At 27.7% G+C, this 22,555-nt stretch overlaps 1 protein-coding gene across 1 annotated transcript; it reads left to right on the forward strand.

Annotated features, from left to right (window-relative positions):
- Positions 1–1,565: 1,565 nt before the first annotated feature.
- Positions 1,566–21,988, forward strand: LOC129958822 (transmembrane protein 115-like). The gene is made up of 3 exons (XM_056071520.1): positions 1,566–2,523; positions 4,707–4,880; positions 16,655–21,988. Exons 1-3 carry the CDS (start codon positions 1,802–1,804, stop codon positions 16,905–16,907), a joined length of 1,149 nt encoding a protein of 382 aa, XP_055927495.1. The 5' UTR covers positions 1,566–1,801; the 3' UTR covers positions 16,908–21,988.
- The last annotated feature ends 567 nt before the right edge of the window (positions 21,989–22,555 follow it).

The raw sequence follows: 22,555 nt of genomic DNA on the forward strand, positions 1-22,555 counted from the left end.
AATCCATTGCTCATTAAAATGCACTCTAACAAAATAAACACTTTGAACAAAACTTTTATAAACATTTTGTGAATTCCTTGCCAAAGGCAAGGAAGTTGCTGTGTTTTAACAATTTGTATGATTATAATTCATTACAATATATATTAAAGAACATGGAAAGATCATAAATAAGAACAAAGATTAATATTATGATTTGCTGGTAATACCATTCAACTACTAAAATTTTGATGTTAACAAATCAAAAAAGAAAGAAAAAGCCATATTTTGTAAAAAAATGCTGAGGTCTGAAAAAAAAAATCTACCAAGTTTCAAATTTTTAACTAGTTTATAATTGATAAATGAAGAAAGTTATGCTTTTTTTTTTATACTTGTTTAAATATTCGTCACATTTCTCAGAAATATAATTGACAATTAATGATAATTTACTTGAAAATCAAATTTTGTTAAATTCATTGTTTAGACGAAACTACAGTGAATTCCTCACTTTCAAAATCAGTTTGTTATTTGTATTGTTTATGTATATATTCTATTATTATATATAAAATATTTCCATATGTAAATGAATTCATTTTGGTTAATCTGCATTTCTTTTAGAAATTTAATTTTCAGATAGACCTTTTGTAAAAGTTCAATTCATTGGAAAACTATTCGAAACGCAGCTAATATGCATATTCTCAATTCAAAAGACAGCAAATGCTCAAATGTTTAGTTACATAATACAGTGGAAATTTAAAATATGCGTGCTTAATAATGTATAGTCAGAGAAACAATCCCACGAAAAGCTTAATAATATCATGTAAGCAAATCGATGAGTTTATCACTAGACAACATCATATTGTTTTCTCGTTTGATCGTCCCACATTTCTTATACACATCTCGGAAAGAAACAAAATAACAAAAACATGAAAAAGAGCCAACCATCAGCTGATAATCATGTGATATATCTGGACCAATGAAAATCCATTTCCGGTTGAAAAAGACAGAAAAAGTGCCTTGATGCTTAGTCGTAAAACTAAAGTTCGTGAATACCAATGATCATTGGTTGCTGATTTGTCATTGATCATGGGTTGAACGATCCGTTGTTTAGCAACCGTTTGGTGAATACGGCCGTAACTTTCGCAACAAACAAAGCTCAGCATTTAATTATAATGTGGATCTAAAAGAGTAAACATAAGCAATTCTCGACTTGAACTTAACGTAAACAGTAAGCATCACAAGGTTTATGTCACCTTCACAATGATTGGACTCCTAAATTTTGACATGATCTTGGCGATCTTTAGGTGCTTATTTCACATTTTCTCGGTGTAAGAATTTCTTGATTTGAAATTAAAATAAAAATACGATAGTATAGATGCAGGGAAAAATTCAGATAGCATACATAATTTTTTCATATGATATTTTCCTAAAATATATATGTATTATTATATGTAAGATGCTTGTGGCACCCGAATTTCTTTTTTCGGAACAGTTTTAATAAAAAGCAGATCTGAATTTTTATCTCAGTCAATTGAAATATAAAACAAAACACTGCTGCACGAAAATTTATCCTTAAATAAATTTCGTCAAAGTAGGCATCTAATTGCCAAAGGAAAAGATAAATCACCAACAGAAAAATTCTCACGACGTATGCTTTCAGGTCGTATGATGTAAGAAACCAATCAAATTCCACTTGCGAAAACTGAATTTTGGGGACACCGTAGTCTTATGTCTCTTCTCTGATATACCGTGAATAAAATAAAGTCCTTTAAGATTGCTGTAGAATTTCTGGCAACAGTATAATTATTATGAAAACAAAACAAACATGGCTCCGACCATTGTATTTTCTTCGTCTGTAATCAAGAGAAATTTGTTTTATTTGTATCAACAACTTACTGCTGCTCTGAATAATAGTAGTGTCGTCGTAAAATTTATATGTTTGATAAATATAGTTTTCTACTTTCTTTCATTCAGTGAGACCGCTGTTAAGATAATATGTGTTACACCAGGATTTATAATTCCTCCAAATTTCTGGGTGTGGACTGCTTTTACCCATTGTTATTTAGAAACTAGATTGTGGATGCTGTTGGTTGACATTATAACGGTAGGATTATGTGGAAAACTTTTGGAACCATTATGGGGAGCGATGGAAATGTTGACGTTTTTCGCACTTGTGAATACATCAGTTGCATTTTTGTCAGTTATGTTTTACATTGTTGTTTTCACCATTACTTCCGATCCTCGATATTTGTTTTCTGTACAAATCCATGGTTTAGCTGGATATTGTGCAGCTGTGTCGGTTGCTGTTAAACAGATAATGCCAGATCATGTGTTGCTGTCTCTTCCTTGTGGCAAAGTAAGGAACAGAAATGTACCTGTTATTGTTCTTCTGTTAAGTCTTATTTTATGGCCTTTAGGAGTCATTAAGGGAACTTACCCTGTGATGTTTACTTCGGGTTTGTTGTCTTCATGGGTATACCTGAGGTTTTATCAGCATCACAGCAATGGAACTGCTGGTGATATGGCAGATGGTTTTACTTTTGCTAGGTAAGAAAACGAATAATTTATTTCAAAGCAGTCGTAAATATGTTGTTTTGTTCATTTGTCAATGTTTTAATGTCATTTTTCTCTATTTGGGCTTAAAAGTTTCTTAAGATGTTCTAGCAATTCAGTTTTAATTGTAATCATTGAATACAGTTCTATATTTTTAAGGGCATATATTACATTTCTTGTTGTTATTGTAATACATGAATGATTAATTATATTTCATTAAAATGTTAATCTTTGCCTTGTAGTTCTGCAGTGAGACTTCCTTAGCCTATATGTGATGGAATGAATATTTTAACTGTGAAACTATTTTTTTTAAAGCTTTTTTCAGGATTTTGAGAGGAAATGAGGATTTGAATATTATCAATACCTAGGGATCATTTACAACAGTTACCCACTTATAATATATTGCGAGTCTAATGGTACCTTTTTATGCACTTACTCAAATTTTCTAGTTTTGTTGTTATTTCACACTCTTGAACATTCACCTCCTAATGTGTATTGAAAACACATTATCATGTTTTATGTATTAATTTTTATCTTCAATAAAGTCTGTAACCTATTTGATTTTATATAATTAATTAGGAAAGAAAAGAATCATAATCTGGAAAATTTATTCAAAAATGCAATACCTCTAACTGTTATACTCCAATTAATAAAGTACTTTTCTACACTGAGTAACAGTTCAAATTCTTTTGTAGATATTAATTTTAGATAAATGGACGTATTTAGTATTGTACTAAAAAGATATTTTAGTAAATTTCATTAGTATTCAAGTAAAAGGGTATTTGGTAATTTATTTTCAGAAATCTGCATTTTAAATAAGAGCATTTTTATTTTGTATGATTTTGCTTAATGATGCATTTAAATTTATTTCCTGATATATTTCAGAGTTTTTATGGAAGAATAGTTTGTTTTCTTACTAGCAGTTCTCTTAAATGGAAAATATCGATTTCATTTTGTTAAAAATTTTCAATGATATGTTATCAGTCTTAGGGTTTTTTGAAGCTGATAAAAAATAAGCTTTGAGATCTGAGAGTTTGATTAAGTGAAATTTTAACTGCATGAAAAAGTTTAAAACAGTGTTAAAATATAAATAATTAGTTATTTTTACTGATTTAATATTTAATAATTTTATTGCTATGTCTAATTGAATATAACTGAAAGTCTGACATGATTTTTTCAAAAAAACTTTTATGTTGATTTCTTGTTTTGGCCAGCATTGATGCTAGTAGATTTTTACTTTGAGTATTGTCTAAGTAATTTGTTAAAGTTATATTTTAAAAATTCCTGAAATTACTTTGGAGTTTTTTTATTCTGCATTGAATTGCATTGTCTTTTAGTGTAAAATATATAAAGCATTTCTGCTTATTTTTTCCATATTTAAGAGCAAAATAAAATTTAAAATGTTCAAGCTAAAAATTAGGTAGGCAATACTTTTTGTTATTTTGATAGTTTCTCCCATATGTACTGAAACATGATCTTGAGAAATAATTTTTATAGGAATATTTTTTTAATATGTATATTGTATTTGTTTATTACAGTCATGATCTAAATATTTTTTTCTAACTTCAGTTTTTTTTAAATTTATTATTATTTATTTATTTTTCACTATTCTTTTTGTTTGACAAAGATTGTCAAATATTCATACTTGTCCCTGTCTGCTAGCCTTTATATAGATGATTTATCTCATTACAATGTTTCAGACTTAAGTCAGTTGTTTTTCTAAATGCTGAATGATTTTAATGAGGAGTAATTTCAATAGTCAGATTTCAGTCATGATTATTACTTTTTTAGACTATAGATCAAAAGTGCTTATTTAGTTTTTAAATATATGTATATAAAACATTATTTGATGAAACAAATGTGGAGTTCTTTGTCAGTGTTTGATCTTCGTGATTTTAAGGAAATGGTTCAATTTTTATTTTTTTGTCAAGATTTATTTGTTAAAATCATAATGAGTGCAGCACTAAATGGGAAAGTGGGAAGAAAGAAATTACAAGCAAGTATTTTGAACTTATATAGTTTAAGAAAACATATTCTTAAATAAAAACATCCTTGTATATAATTTTTAGCAAATTAATAAGTTTTTTTATATGAAATTGTTTGCAACTCAAATTTATTTATTTTCATTTAGCTGAATTTAAATTTTAAAAATAATCATTTTAATGTTTACTTTTCAGCTTCTTTCCTTCTATTATGCAACCCCCGCTGATAGTTATTTCAAATGCTGTTTTTGGATTTCTAGTATATATTAAGCTTTGTAAAAAGCCAATTCGCAAGTATAATTTAGCTGCTTCAACATCAGTGATCCTGAACATTCCTGGCACAGAACCTCATGATGCTGAAAGGAGACGGTAAGCTTTACATTTCTTTTTTGTGTTTTATGGTTTTTGCAGATAATTATTTTACTGTTAAAATTAATATTAAATTGTAGCTCCTTAAAAAACTCCTTAAACTTATAGAGTATCTTTTTATTTGTTCAGTGACTGCTTTGAACAGTCAATTTCATTTAAATAATTTTCTGCTTAAAAAGATTAATGATAGTATGATATTAATAGTTATAGTTCATACTATTGTTTTCATTTATCACTTATCACAGTTTTTTTTATAACTTCTTCTTTAAAAATGAATTACAAGATAGTTGTAATTTAAATGAACCTACTTAGATCTCTTTAGAGCCCATTCTGATTAGAGTTTTTGGTTGAATTTTGATATGTATATTATATGTACACAAGAAGAAAAAGCTGTAATAAATAAATAAATGAAATTTCAACTTTTGATCAGGCAATACTTTTTGTATATATTTAAAAATACATCTTGCCAATGTATAAAAACCTTTGAAATGTATTCATTTTTGGAAAATCATTCCTTACCTTGAAAGTACAAAGACTTAGTTTAACTAGTCAAGTTGTTTTATCAGAGAGCTGTAAAAATATTAATGCTTGAAAAACTAAACAACAAGCACTATGTGGAAGAATGACTTGAAAAATGTAGTTATAAAATTTGAAAAGAGTAGGTAATTTAATGTGTTTCCTGAAAGAGGAGGGAAACAGATTTCAAATGAAACTGCAGAAGTGGTTACTGTAATTGATAGAGAACCTTCTGAGTAGTAGTTCTTTAGCTAGTACTATTAACAGCCACGTGTAAATTGCCTGTACCTTTATCAATGGTACTGCATCCTCAAGACTGGCATCTAATCATTTAGCTTGCCTGCTTTTAGCAAAAGTGGCCATTGTCTTGGAAAACTTTCCATTTAGGTAAGTATATTTTACTTTAAATAGAGCATGATTACTCATAGTTGCTCCATATGGAATACATAAAGTTTCTTTGTTGTGTTTATACAACCTCTGCATTTTGATTTACATAACTTGTATGGGATGGATTGAACTTTTTATTTAATTCTTGACTTCTTTCTGTTTGTGGAGATCACTCTTCAAGACCCTGAAAGATGTTATTTCATAATTGCCTGCTACAATGAACTTCTTCAGCAACAAATCATTCCTCATTATATGAATAAAATTGTATAAAGATTACAGTCTTTATATCAGATAGTGTAACATGCCATATTGAGAAGTAAATAAATGGTTTCTTACTCAATTTGGCAATGGTTGGTTGTTGGCCTTTTTGCTCTCTGAATTTAAATTTTTATGACTTCTGGTTGTGGATTGAAAAGGCCCAGGAGAATAAAAAAGTAAACATTTTTCTAGAAGGAAAATTATAAATATAAAATAAAAGATAGGTATTATTTGTAATTACTGGCAGTTTATGCATAGTAATCATAGGGGTACAGTAACTTTTATTCCTGTAAATGCATGTTTGTAGAACTTGCATTTTTGTTTTATAATATAATCTTGAATAAATGTATATTCAGTTATTTTTTTTATTTCAGTTTTATTTGGAAATAGATAAGATGTTAAATAGTTTTTTAAAAAATTATTTTTCTTTTTATTTACTTATTTATTATTTATTCCTTGTCCTCATTTATAAAGATTTACACAGCTGTGGTTGAATAATGAAAAGATTGTACAATGTTGAGCTAAAATAAATGCACCTATAAGAATTTTTTATTGTATCTATTTGCTAGGAAAATTTTATATTATAGATAGAAATAAGCATAATTGATTGCTTTGTGTTAGCATTATTAAACATTGATAGAAAATAAATATATCCTTAGTATTTTATTTACAGTGAAAAGATAAATAATTTTTCTTAATCATGTGGCAATTGAAAAATGCTTCTGTTGTTGAAATCATTGTAAGTGCATGCAATTTATCTAATTCATAGCTATATAAAAGAGTATTAATTTTTCTGCCAAAATACAGAGTTCATCTTCTAATAGAATAGCCAAGATGAAAGAAGGCATAAATTTATTTTGTTTGTATGTATCTATAGGTATCCTTTGATGTTTTTAGATATTAATCCATTATTCATTCTCTATTTGTTTAGCTGCCTATGTTTTATTCTAAGACAGGGTAGAGTTTTTTAAGCTATGTGTGAGGACTCCAATTAGGATCATTAAGAATAATTTTAGTGTTGGAAATTTTACTGTACATATTGTCAAATTCTTCAACATCTTTAATTAAAAACTGTTGGAAAAAACTCACACAAATACAACTTATAATAAGCAACTATTTCAAACTAAACTTTTGTTTGAAAAACTTATTAATTAATGATGAATCTAAAATCAGTCATTTCTTAGTTTTTAAAAATTATTATTATTTTTAATTTAAGTCACAAATTTTACCACCTTAACTGGTGTTGCAAACTGTCTCAATTCTTAAATGGTTACTATGACAATTGTGGATGGCTTAAATAAATTTCTTTAAACAGTGGTTTCACAAGTAATATTTGCTGCCTGAAAAGAGATGAACAATGCTGTACACAGAAATTGACTCTGTGGAAAAAAGAAAAAAAAAAAAATCATTGCTTTTAAGAGTCCTGTGCTCTTCAAAGAACATTTTTTATTAATTAGATTAGAAGGAAAATTGTATTAAATTGTTGATGGTGTATTTAAGTATTCAATAATTAATATAATATATATTGAAAAACTGTGAGGTTTTGTAATTTCACATTACCTATGCATAACCTGTCATTGTCTGTTATTTAAATTAAACAAACCTTTATTTCAATAATTTTTTTAGCAGTAAAGAATAAACTTTTAAAATCTTTAATTAAGATAATTATTATCTTTTCTATGTTATTAAATATGTAAATAATTGTTGAATGGTTCTTGCATCAGTTTTATGGATTGGTTAATTGTCATACTAACAAAATAATATCTGACACTGGTATAAAATAACTTATTTATGAAAAATAATAAAAAGTAGAAGCTATGAAAGTATTGCATATTGCATAAAAGCGTGTAAAAGTATTGCATGAAGAAAAGGAAATTTAATAATGGATACTATTCAGTTTAAATAACTAACAAACTTATTTTTTAAAAATATTAAATAAACACCAATTTTATGTAGAGGCTACTTTATATGCTTTTTCCCTCCATCTAATATCTATTGTTATGATAAAATTTTTAAAGCAGTTGTAAATAAATTTAAAGCAGATGCTTTGTATGAAATCTCATTTACACTTACTTTCATGTATGCTTTTTGCTTTTATTTTAGAAATAATTTGTATTTTGATTTATCTGGATTATTTTCTTTAATGGGGGAGGGGGACTTTTTTGTAATCCTTGCCATTTAAAATTTTGTTCTGAAATTTGAAAGGATTCTATATACTTTTCTTATAAATAAATCTTTTTTTTTTCTTTCCTTATCTTACACATCTTATGATATATCATTCTTGCCTTCCTGTGGTTATATTTTAATATCTGACTTCACTTATCTTTAAAAGTCTGCGTTTAATACTGGCAGGCAGATATTTAATTTACTAGTAGAAATGTATATATACAGGGTTTCCTAAAAACATGGGACAAGCTCTTATTTCCCTAAATATACTTCTTTAACTTAATAACATGTACTTAACAATAATTTAATTTAATAGCGTATACTTTCAGTCACAAAATTTCATTAAATAAAATGGGCATTTATATGGAAGCACTTTGGATTCTGTGGAGGTTAATGAAATATAAACCAGTAAATTGTTTTTTTTTTTTTTTTTTTTTTTTTTGCATATACAAAGCACTATCTATGCACATATAAAGTTTCCACATTTCTGTGTATAAAATTTGCAGCAATATACATTTCTGAAATGCAAATTTATTTAAAATAGAAAAGCCTTCTTATGTAAATATTTGTTTAGTAGTCCCCAGGGAGGACAAGGCATTATACTACTGATGCAGATATTGGTATTTTGACTTGTTTATTTTTCAATTTTCTCTTGTACTAGTGTACAAATGCTGGTCATTGCAAAACTTAGCATCCATACAGTGTTCGTGGACTCCATTGACTGATACAACAGTTACATGAATGATTATACAATTGACATCCAGAATTTTACAATTGGTTTCAACCTTAGGTAAAATCAAATCCTTCATTTCTGAGAAGTGGTTATTGGACAGATGAATATTGGTTAAATCAAGATAGAAACATTAGTTTTCATAACTGTCACTTTTGAAATGGTAAAAATCCATTCTTCATACTAAAGGTTCATTATCAATGTTGATTTTCTATAAATGTGTGGTGTGGCATTTTCAGAAACTTTTTGGCTGGTTGCATTTTATACAACAATATGTTGAATAGTGACCAATTAATTTTGATTAAATGACATTTTTACATTATGTCTGAACTAAGAAATGAATTGGCTTTGAAAGAACACATTCTGTAGATTTTTGCCAATGAATTTGAAAACCCTATCTTTAAGTCACAAATGATGAACTTCATCGCATATGTGCAGGTATGTAACTTTTTATGGTTGCCGAAGTGTTCACTTTGAAAAAGTTTCAGTTAATGCATTATGTGCTCATTTTTTAAAATTTAATTAAAGTTATTAAATGCATTGTTATTTTCTGATTCTGCCGTTTACTAATCTTTCATGATGTGTATATTATTTCTGATACAACAAAAATCTTGCTTAAACAACAATCAGAAATATGGGAAAATAGTCTAAGTCAGTAAGATTTGCCTTTTAATTTCTCAGCAAATTTTACAGATATGAGCATGCAACTTTGCGTCCTTATAGAGATGATTGAAAAAGTAAAAAAAAAAAAAATTGCTCATTGACTTTTTTTTTTTTTTTTGCAATGGGGATTCTGCAAAAATTGAATTTTGCTGACTTTTTACTATCCCCCTCTACCATGCCAAAATATTTTCATACATTTAAGTATCATATTTGACGGGACTTACAACTGACATTATATATTTAATTGCAATAGTTAAGGAAATAAATGCTCATTCTACAATACTTTTGGGGGACACCCTCTGAGTATATATATGTATGTATACACAAACCAATGAGAAAATCTGAGTAAAAATATAGCAGCAAAACAAAAACAGAGTGAAAACCAAAAGTAAACCAAAGTAAAGAAGAAAAGTGCCTAAAATATATGAATAAAAGGGTAGAAAATTTATAACACTTGTGATATGAATGTTCAAAAAGCTGCAGTTGCCTGAGTGTCATTACTTAACACGTTTATGTCCTCAGGCGTCAAGCTCACAAAAATAAGGCAACAGAATGCTTTATAACGTAAACAGCTTAATCCGTTCTGTCATGTGACATAATCTTATAATTATGCGTTGTGACGCTACGTCTGTAGGCAATATATGAAATATAGTAGAGTCTCAGCAGGCATTGCCACCAAGGTTGTACTTTCCTTCAACATGTTAATACACAGTAAACATCTGTAATATGTTCTTTGTACTGTGTTAGTTTCTTTTATGCTATGCATTTTCTTTTATTTGAATCCTCATTTTGTGTCCATATTTGAATTACCTTGGTCTTTTATGCACTTCTCCTTAAAATTATTTATATTGTATCTCAATGTTTGCATTACATTTTCCATCCTTCTACATTGGACTGTTATAGCATATAGGATGAAAACCGTATCTTTTCACTCGATTGATATTGTTTGCAGAAAATGCTATACAATAGCTGCAACTTAATATGATCATATTGGTACTTAAAATTAAAAAAAAATTTATTGATAATAATAGCTAAATTGGGTAAAATGGACTGTATTTTATCTAACCAAGTGAAAAGAATAAAAACTCTTGTCTCAGGGCTATCTATAATTTCAAAAATAACAATTCAGGAGTTCATTAATTGTTGCTTGCTATCAGTTATACTGCAGTATCCATATGTGTATTCGTATTTGTATCGCTTTTTAAAACTTGGTGGACATTACTGCATATTATATTTTAAAATATCAAGAGCTTGAATCATTGAAGGATTTTTTTCAACACATTTGTCCCTATCAGAATCATCAACATCTGTAGTTTGGTCTTGCTCTTAAAAAAAACTAACGATTTTCCAGAATTTTGCAAAAACAGAGGTGAAATTTTCATTTGCTCCACTGTGTTGTGCTGACGTATTGTAGGTAAACTCTCAACTCAAATCAGCTTTAAAAAAAAAAAAAAAACTTTAAAAAAACTCCATTTTGTTTTTATGATTTGGTTGCAGAGCTTTATGATTGTTCAGGCTTGAACCTAAAACTGGCAATGTAGCTAGCTGCCTTTTAAACAAATCCAAACAACTCAAATTCATATAGAATAATATAAATCCCAGCCCATAGGAAAATAACTCCCAGATACAAATAGAGCAAGAAATTTCACAAATGCCAGTTGTTAATACAGGTTGAAAATGAAGTATCGGACAGTTTTGTTGGCTTCGATTTGAGACCATAGGAGTTTGATAATATAAAGCAAATGATAGCATTAAACGGCATTCATTGTATTTGTGATCCGCATTGATTTCATTCCCTGATTAATAGTTAATATGCTGATCATCTTGTTTTCCATTTTATTTCCACCATTATTATTGATTTATGATTATGATATGAAAACTGCAACATATATATTATGTAAAACATATTTTAGCAGATGGGTTCCCAAGAAGAAGAAACTTTTGAAGATTTTAAAACTTCAATTTATTTCACTACAAGAGACATAATTTGTACAGATTAAAAACAGTTAGCATCAGTGTACATCCCGGCAAAAGAGCAAAAGAGACTGAAATTTTCCCTTCACTGGTTTTATCATGAGTTTTTGATATGGATTTCTTTGATACATGTAATTTAGGATAGGAAAAATTGGATCAGGAAATAAGAGAACATTTTAGAATGAAGTTGATATGGGCTAAATTAAGATAAATTTCTGAAATCAATTAAGATTTAATTAGATTAAAAATTGTCATTACAATCCCCCCCACCTGTTACAAGAGGAGGAAGTGCGTCAGGGCCTTTTGGCACACATTCCTACTTACAGTGTTGTCCAAATAAGAGATTAAAATTTAACAACATACTACAAGCGATACCTAAGTTTCCATTACCTTTACATTAATATAGAAATCATTTCGACAAAGATATTAGAAATACAAAACGAGTTATATATGTAAAAATATTATGTAAACCTAAATAATCAACAATAATAACGAAATATTAATAAATTAAAAATTTATTGTACAGTTGCATTCTTGGAGCTTTTCTGTAAAAGCTCAGCTGATGAATCTTACTTGGAGAGATATTCTGTGGTATATTTGATTACATTATTCTTACATTTTGGAAAATTTGACACATCAAAATTATTTAATTAGTAATAAAATATCAATATTATTATGATTTTATCTAAATGAAATACCAGTAGAGTTATGGTTTCATGTAAAGATTGTTGGATTTGAATATGATAAATGCAAGATTCACTAATTTCATATAAAACATTTGGAAATAAAAATAATAAATGCACAATTCGAAGATCTCATATAAAACACTTGTAAATGAAAATAATAAATGCAAGATTGAGAATATTCTTATGATAAAAATTTGTTATTAAATAAATAATAAACTAAGGATCTGTGTTGGGAAACTTGGGAGTGTTCTGACACAAAAGATAACAGAGGATAGATTAATTACAATCGTAGGTATAAAAAATTTCCTCTGTGGTATTTACTGATTTTCTCTGATTAATAAAATTTTGAATAATAAATTTGATAAAAGATTCAAAAATTCAATATTTTATATATATCTCTAAAACGATCATTTGCAATTGTATTATAGTTTAAATATGCAATCCAAAATAAAATCAAATATGCACAACATAAATCTTAAACTGCTATAAGGATTAATGATATTATCAAGGGATCCACTTATAATTTATTCGTTGTCAGAAACATATACCGGAGAGATTTTTAAAAAAAAATTCTTGAGGACTTGAATCATTTTTTGATGAGTCACAATCGCAGGAAAGCAAAAATTTTGGGCTCTGTTATGTAGAGCAACACATTTTAAATTTTAACATGGCAAGGACAGGGATTATTGTGATGAGAATGGAACACATTAGACATCAATATCTGGATGGATCATTTGGCACAGGCCAGAAGCTCTGGAGTGAATGGTCATATCTGAGAAGGAATGATAAAAAGAGTACACACAAGGAATGAATGTAGTGAAGGAAAAGGGGGGGGGGGTGCAAGGCTGAACAGGAAACTTTAGTTACAAATTGCAGATGGCAATAATTTAATAAAAAAGTAGGAATTGGATCAGGAAATAAGAGAACATTTTAGAATGAAGTTAATATGGGCTAAATTAAGCTAAAAATTAGGAAATTAATTAGGATTTAATTAAATTAAAAGAAATCATTATATATATATACTAGCCGCCTATGGCGACCAGCCGGTTCGCCAATCTTAATGCTCGTTAAAATTTTAATAAATATTTTATGTCATTCCTACTTTAATAGCTTCTTCATCAAAATATTTTAAAACTTCAAACTTTGATAGTCATATAATTCACTCATAATGTTATAAAGACCTTCAGTCATAACGCAATATGTATTTCTAATTTTCTGTTAGCTCCCATAGAATTTATGCTTTAAATTAAAGTGGAAATGATTAATCTGCAATTAATATAATAATACTTTTTACTGAAACAAAACATTTTTTTAATAATATGATTATTGAAAACAGAGTCACTGCGCATTTAACCTTATGGGCGCTAAACAATATCTTTCTTAATTTATGTAATATCTCAAGAATTTATCAACACTAATTTCTCAGATTCATCATGATCAGATCGATTAATTAATAATGTTTAATTTTAAATGCATCAAACACTAAGGTAATAAACAGAATAGTTTAAAATAATCGGTCGAAAACAGGTTAAAAAACTACTTAAAAAATGATGTACTTAAAATTTTAAGCATATACAAAAAAATATATAACTAACATAAATACAATTTAATTACAAAACCACACAACTGACCTAAAAATAATTTAAAGGAATCCGCATCCGTTGAAATTAGTTGTCAACAATCAGAACACAATACGCATACGTGAATTTTCAACGCCAGTTATGGTAACGCAAATGCGGGAATTTTTCTACGCCAGTAGAGGTAAAGCTATGCAGATTAGAAATTTTTCATTTACTTTATTCTGTTTTATTTTAATTCAGAAGTACTTCAGAATGAATATGAAAGATCGATTAATTAACAATGTTTAATTTTAAATGCATCAAACATTAAGAAAATAAACAGAATCGTTTGAAATAATCTGTCGAAAAATGTTAAGCCTAACCTCATTTGCGTGGGGGAGGGGGAAATTGAAGCCTTACTCATTTGGCGGTGGGTAAATGAAGATTTTTTTAGCGGGAAAGTTAGTTTTTAATTAATAATTAAAATTCTAATTAAAAATTCAAAAAAGGGGACCCCAGGTGCACATTCCCGACCTCCAAGCTATACATATACCAAATTTGGTAGCTGTATGCCAAATGGTTTGACCTGTAGAGCGCCAACACACACACTTTGAGCTTTATTATAAGTATAGTCGATTTTGGCAATCAGCCGGTTCGCCAGTATCGCTAAAATTTTCAATTAAATATTTTATATAAATTAGTTTCTGAATAGCTTTCAAAATATTTTTAAGCTTCAGATTTTGATAGTTATATAATTCAGCCATACTATCATGTAGGCCTTGAACAGTTCTGATCATTGTACTACATATCTCTCTTTTTAATTTTCTGTCAGCGCTTATAAAATTTATTCTTTAAATTAAAGTCGAAATGGTGAACTGCAATAAATATAAAACATTTTTTAGTGAAACCTGCTATGCCTTTTTTTTTTTTAAATATGAGAATTGAAAGCATAGTCGTTCGACGTTGAAGTTGGTATGTGCACAGCAGAATAATTTTAGTAATTTATATAATATCACAAAGAATTATTCAATAAAAATTTCTCTGATTCATCGTAAAATTCAGTTTTTAGTTTTACTTTCAAAAGATTTAAATGATCTAAATAAAAATATTTTATTTCTGAAAAAAATTAAATATTTTAAATTTTACACAGTCCTTTGGTTTCTCCTCCTAAGGATTCATGTTCTACGAAATACTCTTGACATTTCAACTTTTAAACAAATAAATAACCGTTTCTATCTTCTGCAATCAAATCTGACCGATTTATGAAGTTTTTATGTATCAATTTTAGAGCAATGAACGTTTTCATAATCATAGGCCGATCTCTTGCGAGAAATCCTGAGTGAAGATTGGAGTATCTTTTTTGAGATGGTCAATGAAATGGTTTAAAATCGCCTTTTTTTGTAATAGAAGAGTGATAGTCAAATTTTCATAAATTAATCAGTTTTAGTGATTGATTTAGTTGATTAGAGTTATACATTTTTTATTTATTTAAAGTATTGCTGTCACAAGAATATTTTGTTAAATGGATTCAAAGGGCAGAGGACCTATGTAAAAATTTAAAATTCGTAATTTATCGGAGCATTTATTGACTAAAGTTACATAAAATATAATTATTTAGTTCATTTAGACCATTTTGTTAGCAGATGTAAGCCCCGAATTCGCTGATTATAGAGTTATTATCCTATATATATTAAACCATGTTTGCCTTAAATTAAACTGTTTTATTGAATTAATACTATAGATACTGTAAAAGATCATAGAAAACATTTCCTTCATTTACTTTTAAGAAAATATCATATTTCAAATTTTTTCATTTCATACAGACACATGCTGAACATTACACTTTTATATATTTAACTTATAATTATAGTTGATTTATATTTTTAGTTTGAACTTCTGTCCATGTGGTGGCAACTGTTTGATAAAAGCTAATTTTTCCCATTGATGTGCTCGTGTGGATTAAATTTTATTTTTATTTTGTGCGAAATTTATTGTTGAAAAATATGGTTAAAATATTTCTTTAAAAATTCGTTAAAAATCTAAATTTATAGGTTAAAGTATTAGTATCATTAAAAAGATAATTTTTTAGCTATAATTAGATACAAAAATCGGTTTTGTGCAGTAATATTTTCGGAAGTTATAGCGAAAAAAACGCCGACATTTCGTTTAATTTTTAATTAATTAAAATTCTAATAAAAAATTCTAAAAATTTGCTCCGAGGTGCACATTTACGACCTCCAAAGTATAGACATGCCAATTTTGGTAGCTGTAGGTCCAACGGTCTGGCCTGTAGAGCGCCAACACACACACACACACATTGAGATTTATTATAAGTATAGATATAGATAATCAGTGAATGTAGTTTCCTTACAGAGATACAAGAAAAATATATTTACTTTCCTTAATAAAGTTATATATGTTTTTTTAAGTACAGTGTATGGCAGTATAATCATTTCATTTAGATCCCTTGGTATGCTTTCTTAAGTTCTTTTTTTTTTTTTTTTTTACTTTCTCTTCGTTTTTCATTTGAGCTTCATGTTTTATTTTTCTGTTTTATTTTCATCCTTTTTAACTGAAAGAGAAGTGATGGAAATAACTCAAATCTGTGATTGGTTTTTATTTGCATATAGAGATTACAACACACTTTCTTTTATGAATTATTGTGAATAATTCAAAATTACTTGTGTAGGAAGTTTCGTATGACAGATTTTTGACACGACTATAAAGATTTAATTAAAAGTATTTGTTTGAAGGAAAGTAAAAATGGAATATTTACTTAAAATCTATCAAGATGTTTTTTATCCTTGTATATTAATATTATATTTTTATTTTTAGGCAAATAGCATTAAGAGCTTTAAGTGAAAGACTGAATAAAGTGGAACAAGTGTCTTGGCCTTCAACCCTTGAAGAAATAAAAACATCAGACAAAAGTAAGAGTGTTGGCATAACTATGCCTCCAGCATTCTCAGATCATCAAAGTTCATATTTGGTCTCACCTACAACTACATCACAATCACAGAAAGATATTAAGATAGATAGTATACCTGCTGATCATCAGCCATTACAGCCATCATCAGTTGAACTATGATTTTTGGAAACTTATTTCTTTAAATATTTTGAACTTAATCCAACAAGACAGTTCTTAAAACTTAGTAAAAATCAGAACATATGAGATTTCATTTATAGAAGTCTGAAATTCAGAGTTAAGAGGTTCCACTTGATGGATGATTTTAATCTCTTTGCTTTTACAGAATAGCTAAGGGAAAAAAGAAAGATGATATTTCTCCTTTCTGATAAAACTTCATTTGTTTTAAAGATATTTATTGACTGTGATTGTAGACTTTATAGGCAGAATTTATTTCTGGAAAAATCATCTCACATAAGTTTTTATTTTTTATTATTGTTTGACAGTGAAATTCTAAATGCAGTTTTGATTAGATTAAAAATAATGTTTGAAATGAAACAGATGTTCTTTTTGAAAGTAAATCTACTATTGTTTTTCATTTTAAACTGTATGTTCAAAATAATCAATGTATTTTCATTGAATTAAAAAATAGAAACTGTTGAATGAATAGTAATACTTTGAATTTTCACTGAATTAATCACTTTTAAAAAATCAGCAACTATTTTTTTTTATTATTCTTAATACAGATCAATAATTTGGCAATTTTACAGATCAATTTGCATTTGAAAATCCTGCTCTATATTCATTAATATTTTGTTAAAAATAATAATTTAAAATAAACTTGAATTGAATACATATATATGTAATGATATTTTAAACTCTTAATTTAATCCAAACTAATGTCCAAGATTTTTTCTTAATTTAGCTAATCGTAACTTCATTCTAAAATATTCTCTTATTTCTTGATCCAATTTTCCCTTTCGGTCTGATTAATTCCTTTGTAAAAATAATGCACCATTAGTATTACATATCAAATGAAAGTGATATCTTTTGTACCCTTCAAAAGATGTCAAAGGTCACACTTGTATTGAATTGGCGCCTGGCCAGAAATCCTATGTTATATAAGACTAGCGATCATTTGTTCGTCCATTTTGGCTTTCTGTTTTTATGCAGTTCTGTGCCTTTTCGTAAATAGTTATGTTTGTCTCCCGGGAGAGAAGAGAGAGAATAAAACGAAATTAGAAATACAAAGTCTCTTCACTGCTTGTTCAACCTGCATTCTACTTAAACCAAAAATATGTTACATATTATTTAGCCGACAGAATTCGAATTTCATTACATATATATATATTATTTTTCAAGGATTATTAAGAATCATTTTCTGTTTACTAGATTAGCTCAAATTTATTGTGAAATTATTTTTATGGGTATTTAAATAAAGAAAATAGTTTTCTTAAGAAATATTTGAAGTTTTCTGCCATTAACCCTTTCTAGGGCCGTGGGAAGTATGCTTCCCACCAAATTTATCAATCTTTGTATGAAATTATGTAAGTTGGCAAATTTTTTTAGCAAGTCAGAAACTTAGATGCTTCAGTTCTTTATCTCAGACAAAATGATGTGTCTTGATTTGTTACTTAATTATTAATTAACCAAATTAATTAAATAAATTAAATTTATCTAATAAGCTAAATGAATCCCTTTTCTTATTCTAATTTGAAGCCTTAAAATATTTTAACTAATAACATAATATGACTAGAAAAAAATGGCCCCTTAAAGGGTTAAGTGAAGGTACAATACATTTTGACAGTTTTAACACTGCTTCATTAATGCAGTGTTAAAACTACAATTTATATTGATTATATGCATCTTAAGTTTTGTTTGCAGTTCATTAAATTTTTCTCTTTCATTTGTATGTTTACTTTTATTGTAATTTATGTATAACATTAGCAACATTAGCTAAGTATATTAACATTAGCAATCAAGTTGTAAATACTTTCGATATATTTATGAACTACGTCTTCAGAGATCCATTATTCAGATTGATATGATAAAATATATGTTGTTAAAAAAGTACTTGTTATTGATTTTGAATGTTTTTCAACATATAAACTTCGTTCATTTGTTTCATTATGTTTGAGAATCCAAAAATCATCTTTTGAGAATATTTTAAATAAGATTATTTATTATTGTAAAAAAAAAAAAAAATACAAAATGCATTGAACATGAATTTCTGCCTTAAAAAGATTTCGAAATATATAGAATTTGTATTTTCAATCTTACTTTATATTTGATGAATTGAATGCCTACCTTTGTTGATCTATTGTGCTTATTTTTTGTGATTTAGAATAGCCTTCATATTTAGAATTTGTGAATATATGTATTGCCCAATGTTTCTTAAAATATTTATTTTATCTAATTTTTGTTTATTGTATTTTTCAAACTTTTTGTTAAATTCAATTTATACTGGCTGTTTAAGCTACTAAAAAAATGTAAAGGTGTTCCACCCTCCAATAGATTTATTGAATATGAAATGAAAATATTAGCATACACAAAATTTGGAGAGTCTTAGGAATTACTTTGTCACAATATATTTATAAACAAGCACAAATGAAAAAAAATAATATTTGCAAATTATTTCTCATTAGCTATATTAATATATTGTTGATTTGTTGGGTTTAATATTCACTTAGTTTTTAAAATACTTCATTTTCAAAACTTAAAAGAATTTCTACATTTCAGCGGATTCTAATATCAATTAGTAATGTTAACATTGCTCATATCCATGTTACATCTGGGTGCTTTGATTTTTTACTGTCTCATATACAAAGTATAGAAGGAAAAAAACCTCGAGATTTTGATGTATTTCCATGTTTTAGATCTTCTGGAGTTCTAAAAACATATTTTTGGAAGATGTCTGTTTGTGAAAAAGGTAACTCAAAAATGCTGTGAATTAGATGGATGAAAATCAATATATGGCCTTTACATTTCGGTATATGGCTCAAATTTATAGTTTTTCCTGTCAAATTTTGAGCAAGATTTATTCAGAGTAAGTCTGTCTGCCCGATTGTTCAAATATAAGTTAACACAATAATTATAAAACGAAGGAAGCTAGATGGATAAAATTCGGTACACATATTTAACATCTAGTTGTAGACGCCTATCAAAGTTGAGAAAATTCAACCAGGAGTTGGAAGTTGTTGGTCTATACTTTCAGAAGTATGTAAACGCGATTACTCAAATATGCAATGATTAAATATATCAGATTTGGTATGTGATGATGTAACTGCAATTATAGTTCTGTGTCAAATTTTGGTCTCAATCATTTAGGAAAAAATGCATCTAAAACACAAATTTATCTTTATTAGAGAATATGTTAGAAAGTTTCGAGGTGACTGCTCTCGCTGGTTTTCTTATTTTAAGTTACAGTTTTTATAGCAAATTTAAAGTTTAAATTTTTATTGTTTCCTTTCTGATATCTTTCACGCTATTATTGTTTTTGTTGTTACTTTTTAAAAAAATATAATCTATGCATCAATCTCCTTTGATTTCAATTCTTAGTTTTTATCTGCTGGCTGTTTAAAAAAAGAAAGAAAACTATGTTTTAACCCAAGGAAATTCGGATAAAAATTAGATTCAAATTTTTAATTCTTTTTCTTATTAGAAATAGTGATGACTGAAAAATTGAACAACTTGTTGCACTTTGTCTGAAAAATAATTGGAGCATTCTTGATTTTTTTTCTCTGATTTTGTGATTCAGTTATTATTAGATGAAAAGGTTTAGCATTTACTAAAGTGAAAATTTGCATGTACAATTAAAGTCTGACCTTCTGCTGTACTGCTTTGCATTTTATTTGGAAAAGATAATATTGCAGTAATAAGGAATCAAAATAATTATTTGAATTTCAATTATAGGAATTTTTAAGAAATATTCATATTAAATATAATGGTGTTTCAGATTTTATAGTAATTACAGAACTTGAACTGGGGACATGGTACTTGATTCTGGAACTAAATATGTATCTTTCAAAGAACATGTAAAGATATCACTTTTTTTTTTGCCAAAAGTTAAGATCTTCTCATAGTTTGTAATATGTCTGTAAGAGGATGTAATATTGTGCATACATATGCAAAATTGTGTAAATAAATATATTATCATAAACATATGAAATTTTTGTAAGATATTTAAAAGAAAAAGTAAATTTAAAATTGAGTACAAATAATAGAAGTAATAAGGTGTAGAAACTATAAACAGCTCAATTCAATTTGCCATGGCACTGGGAAAATAAAGGGAATTTTAAAGTCTTCAATAAAAGAGGGAAAATATAGGGAATTTTGAAAATTTTCTTAAAAACCAAAAAAGTACAGAGAATTTGAAATTTATTAGTTTTTGTCATTTAAAAAAGGCTGATTATTTTAAATACTGCAAAACTAAGAGATTGCCAGATCATCAGCTCAGCTAAATAAAGGGGGGTACTGTTAAACTGTGGGGGGGTACTGTTAAACTGTGGAAGCTTATCCATTTTCTACTCACTCCCCTTTCCTTCTGCATTGATCAGTCTAAAAAAGAAAAAAACAACGATATTGAAATAGTGACAACAAGCTGCTTGAATATTAGTGGAGTTGAATGTTTTATATTTGTGAAGAATACACACAAAAAATTATCTGAAATTCATGTCCAAAAATGTTGCTGTTTTAAAAGCTGAATCGTATTAAATCCATGTTTATTAAAAGACAATGCAGTATTATGTAAAAATCGAATAGTTGGTTTGGTTCATATGCACTCTAAAATACAAATTTCTGCTGCATGTTCATAAAGTGTAAATATCTTGTTTGTAATTTTCCTGAAAAAAAAAAAAAAAAAGTGGATACAAAGAATAACTTGATAAATTTAGTGAAGAAATTTACTTAAATGATTTGTATTCTAACAGTTTGAGGTCAAAGAATTTTCTGATTTTTTGGGGGAAATTATAAAAATATTTCATTTGTTGTATAATGGCAATGTGGCCGTAGAAGGTGAATTTAGTATCAAGAAGGTTATGATTTTTGAAAATCTCAAAGAATATTCTTTAATTCATCTAAGAACTGTGCATGATGCTATAAACTTTTATTAAAAAAAATGTCTTAAACAAGAACTGTAACAAGAGATTTGCTTCATTAGGCAAAATTAGTGTTTATGAGGTATTAAGGAGCTTTAGAAAAGCAGAAAAAAGAGCAGAGAGGAAAAAAAAAGTGATAAATACAAACTAGCTTTGTATATTAAATTGTTGTTAAATAAAATAAAAATGAAACAAAAATCTTTAGAAATTGATGCCCAAAAATGTAAATCAGCAAAAAAAAAAAAAAAAAAAAAAAGCTTTGTAATGTTTTTAAGTAATCATTAAATGGCTTGTACCATGATAACATCAATGCTATTTTGTGTATTGTTTCACCTGAGTCCTTCATTTTGCATGCCTTTAAATTAGAGAGCATGTGGAAAGTGATCATTATCTTTTTATCCCTTAAGTGCTTTATTCTTGAGATTTTCGAATTGAGGTACCTCAGAATGTGGGAATTTCAAAGATAGGAAAAATTCCATGTCCCCTCAAATGCCAGAATGATAGTATGTGTTCTTAAGGGATTGATATACAAAAGAGGACAACACTAAACTAATGGCTACTAAGCGAATGTATACTCAAACATCTTTTGGGACTTTTCCGAAAACCTTTCTGTCCTCCAAGCCCATCTGGGCGAGCGTTTCTAACTATCAAAGCACTTGCCTTGGGTATTCAATCAATCATACTTAATGAAAGGGACAGGATTTCGCAGTGATATCCAGGGCATCTTCATTAGTT

This window comes from Argiope bruennichi, chromosome X1, assembly GCF_947563725.1.
Source record: "Argiope bruennichi chromosome X1, qqArgBrue1.1, whole genome shotgun sequence".
Lineage (NCBI taxonomy): Eukaryota > Metazoa > Arthropoda > Arachnida > Araneae > Araneidae > Argiope > Argiope bruennichi.

What these genes read in the sequence shown, in the direction of transcription:
- LOC129958822 (XM_056071520.1), top strand. Translation starts at nt 1,802, where the DNA reads ATGGCTCCGACCATTGTATTTTCTTCGTCTGTAATCAAGAGAAATTTG. An exon ending in GATGGTTTTACTTTTGCTAG is followed by an intron (nt 2,524 to 4,706) that starts GTAAGAAAACGA and finishes TTTACTTTTCAG; the next exon opens with CTTCTTTCCTTCTATTATGC. An exon ending in CATGATGCTGAAAGGAGACG is followed by an intron (nt 4,881 to 16,654) that starts GTAAGCTTTACA and finishes TTTTATTTTTAG; the next exon opens with GCAAATAGCATTAAGAGCTT.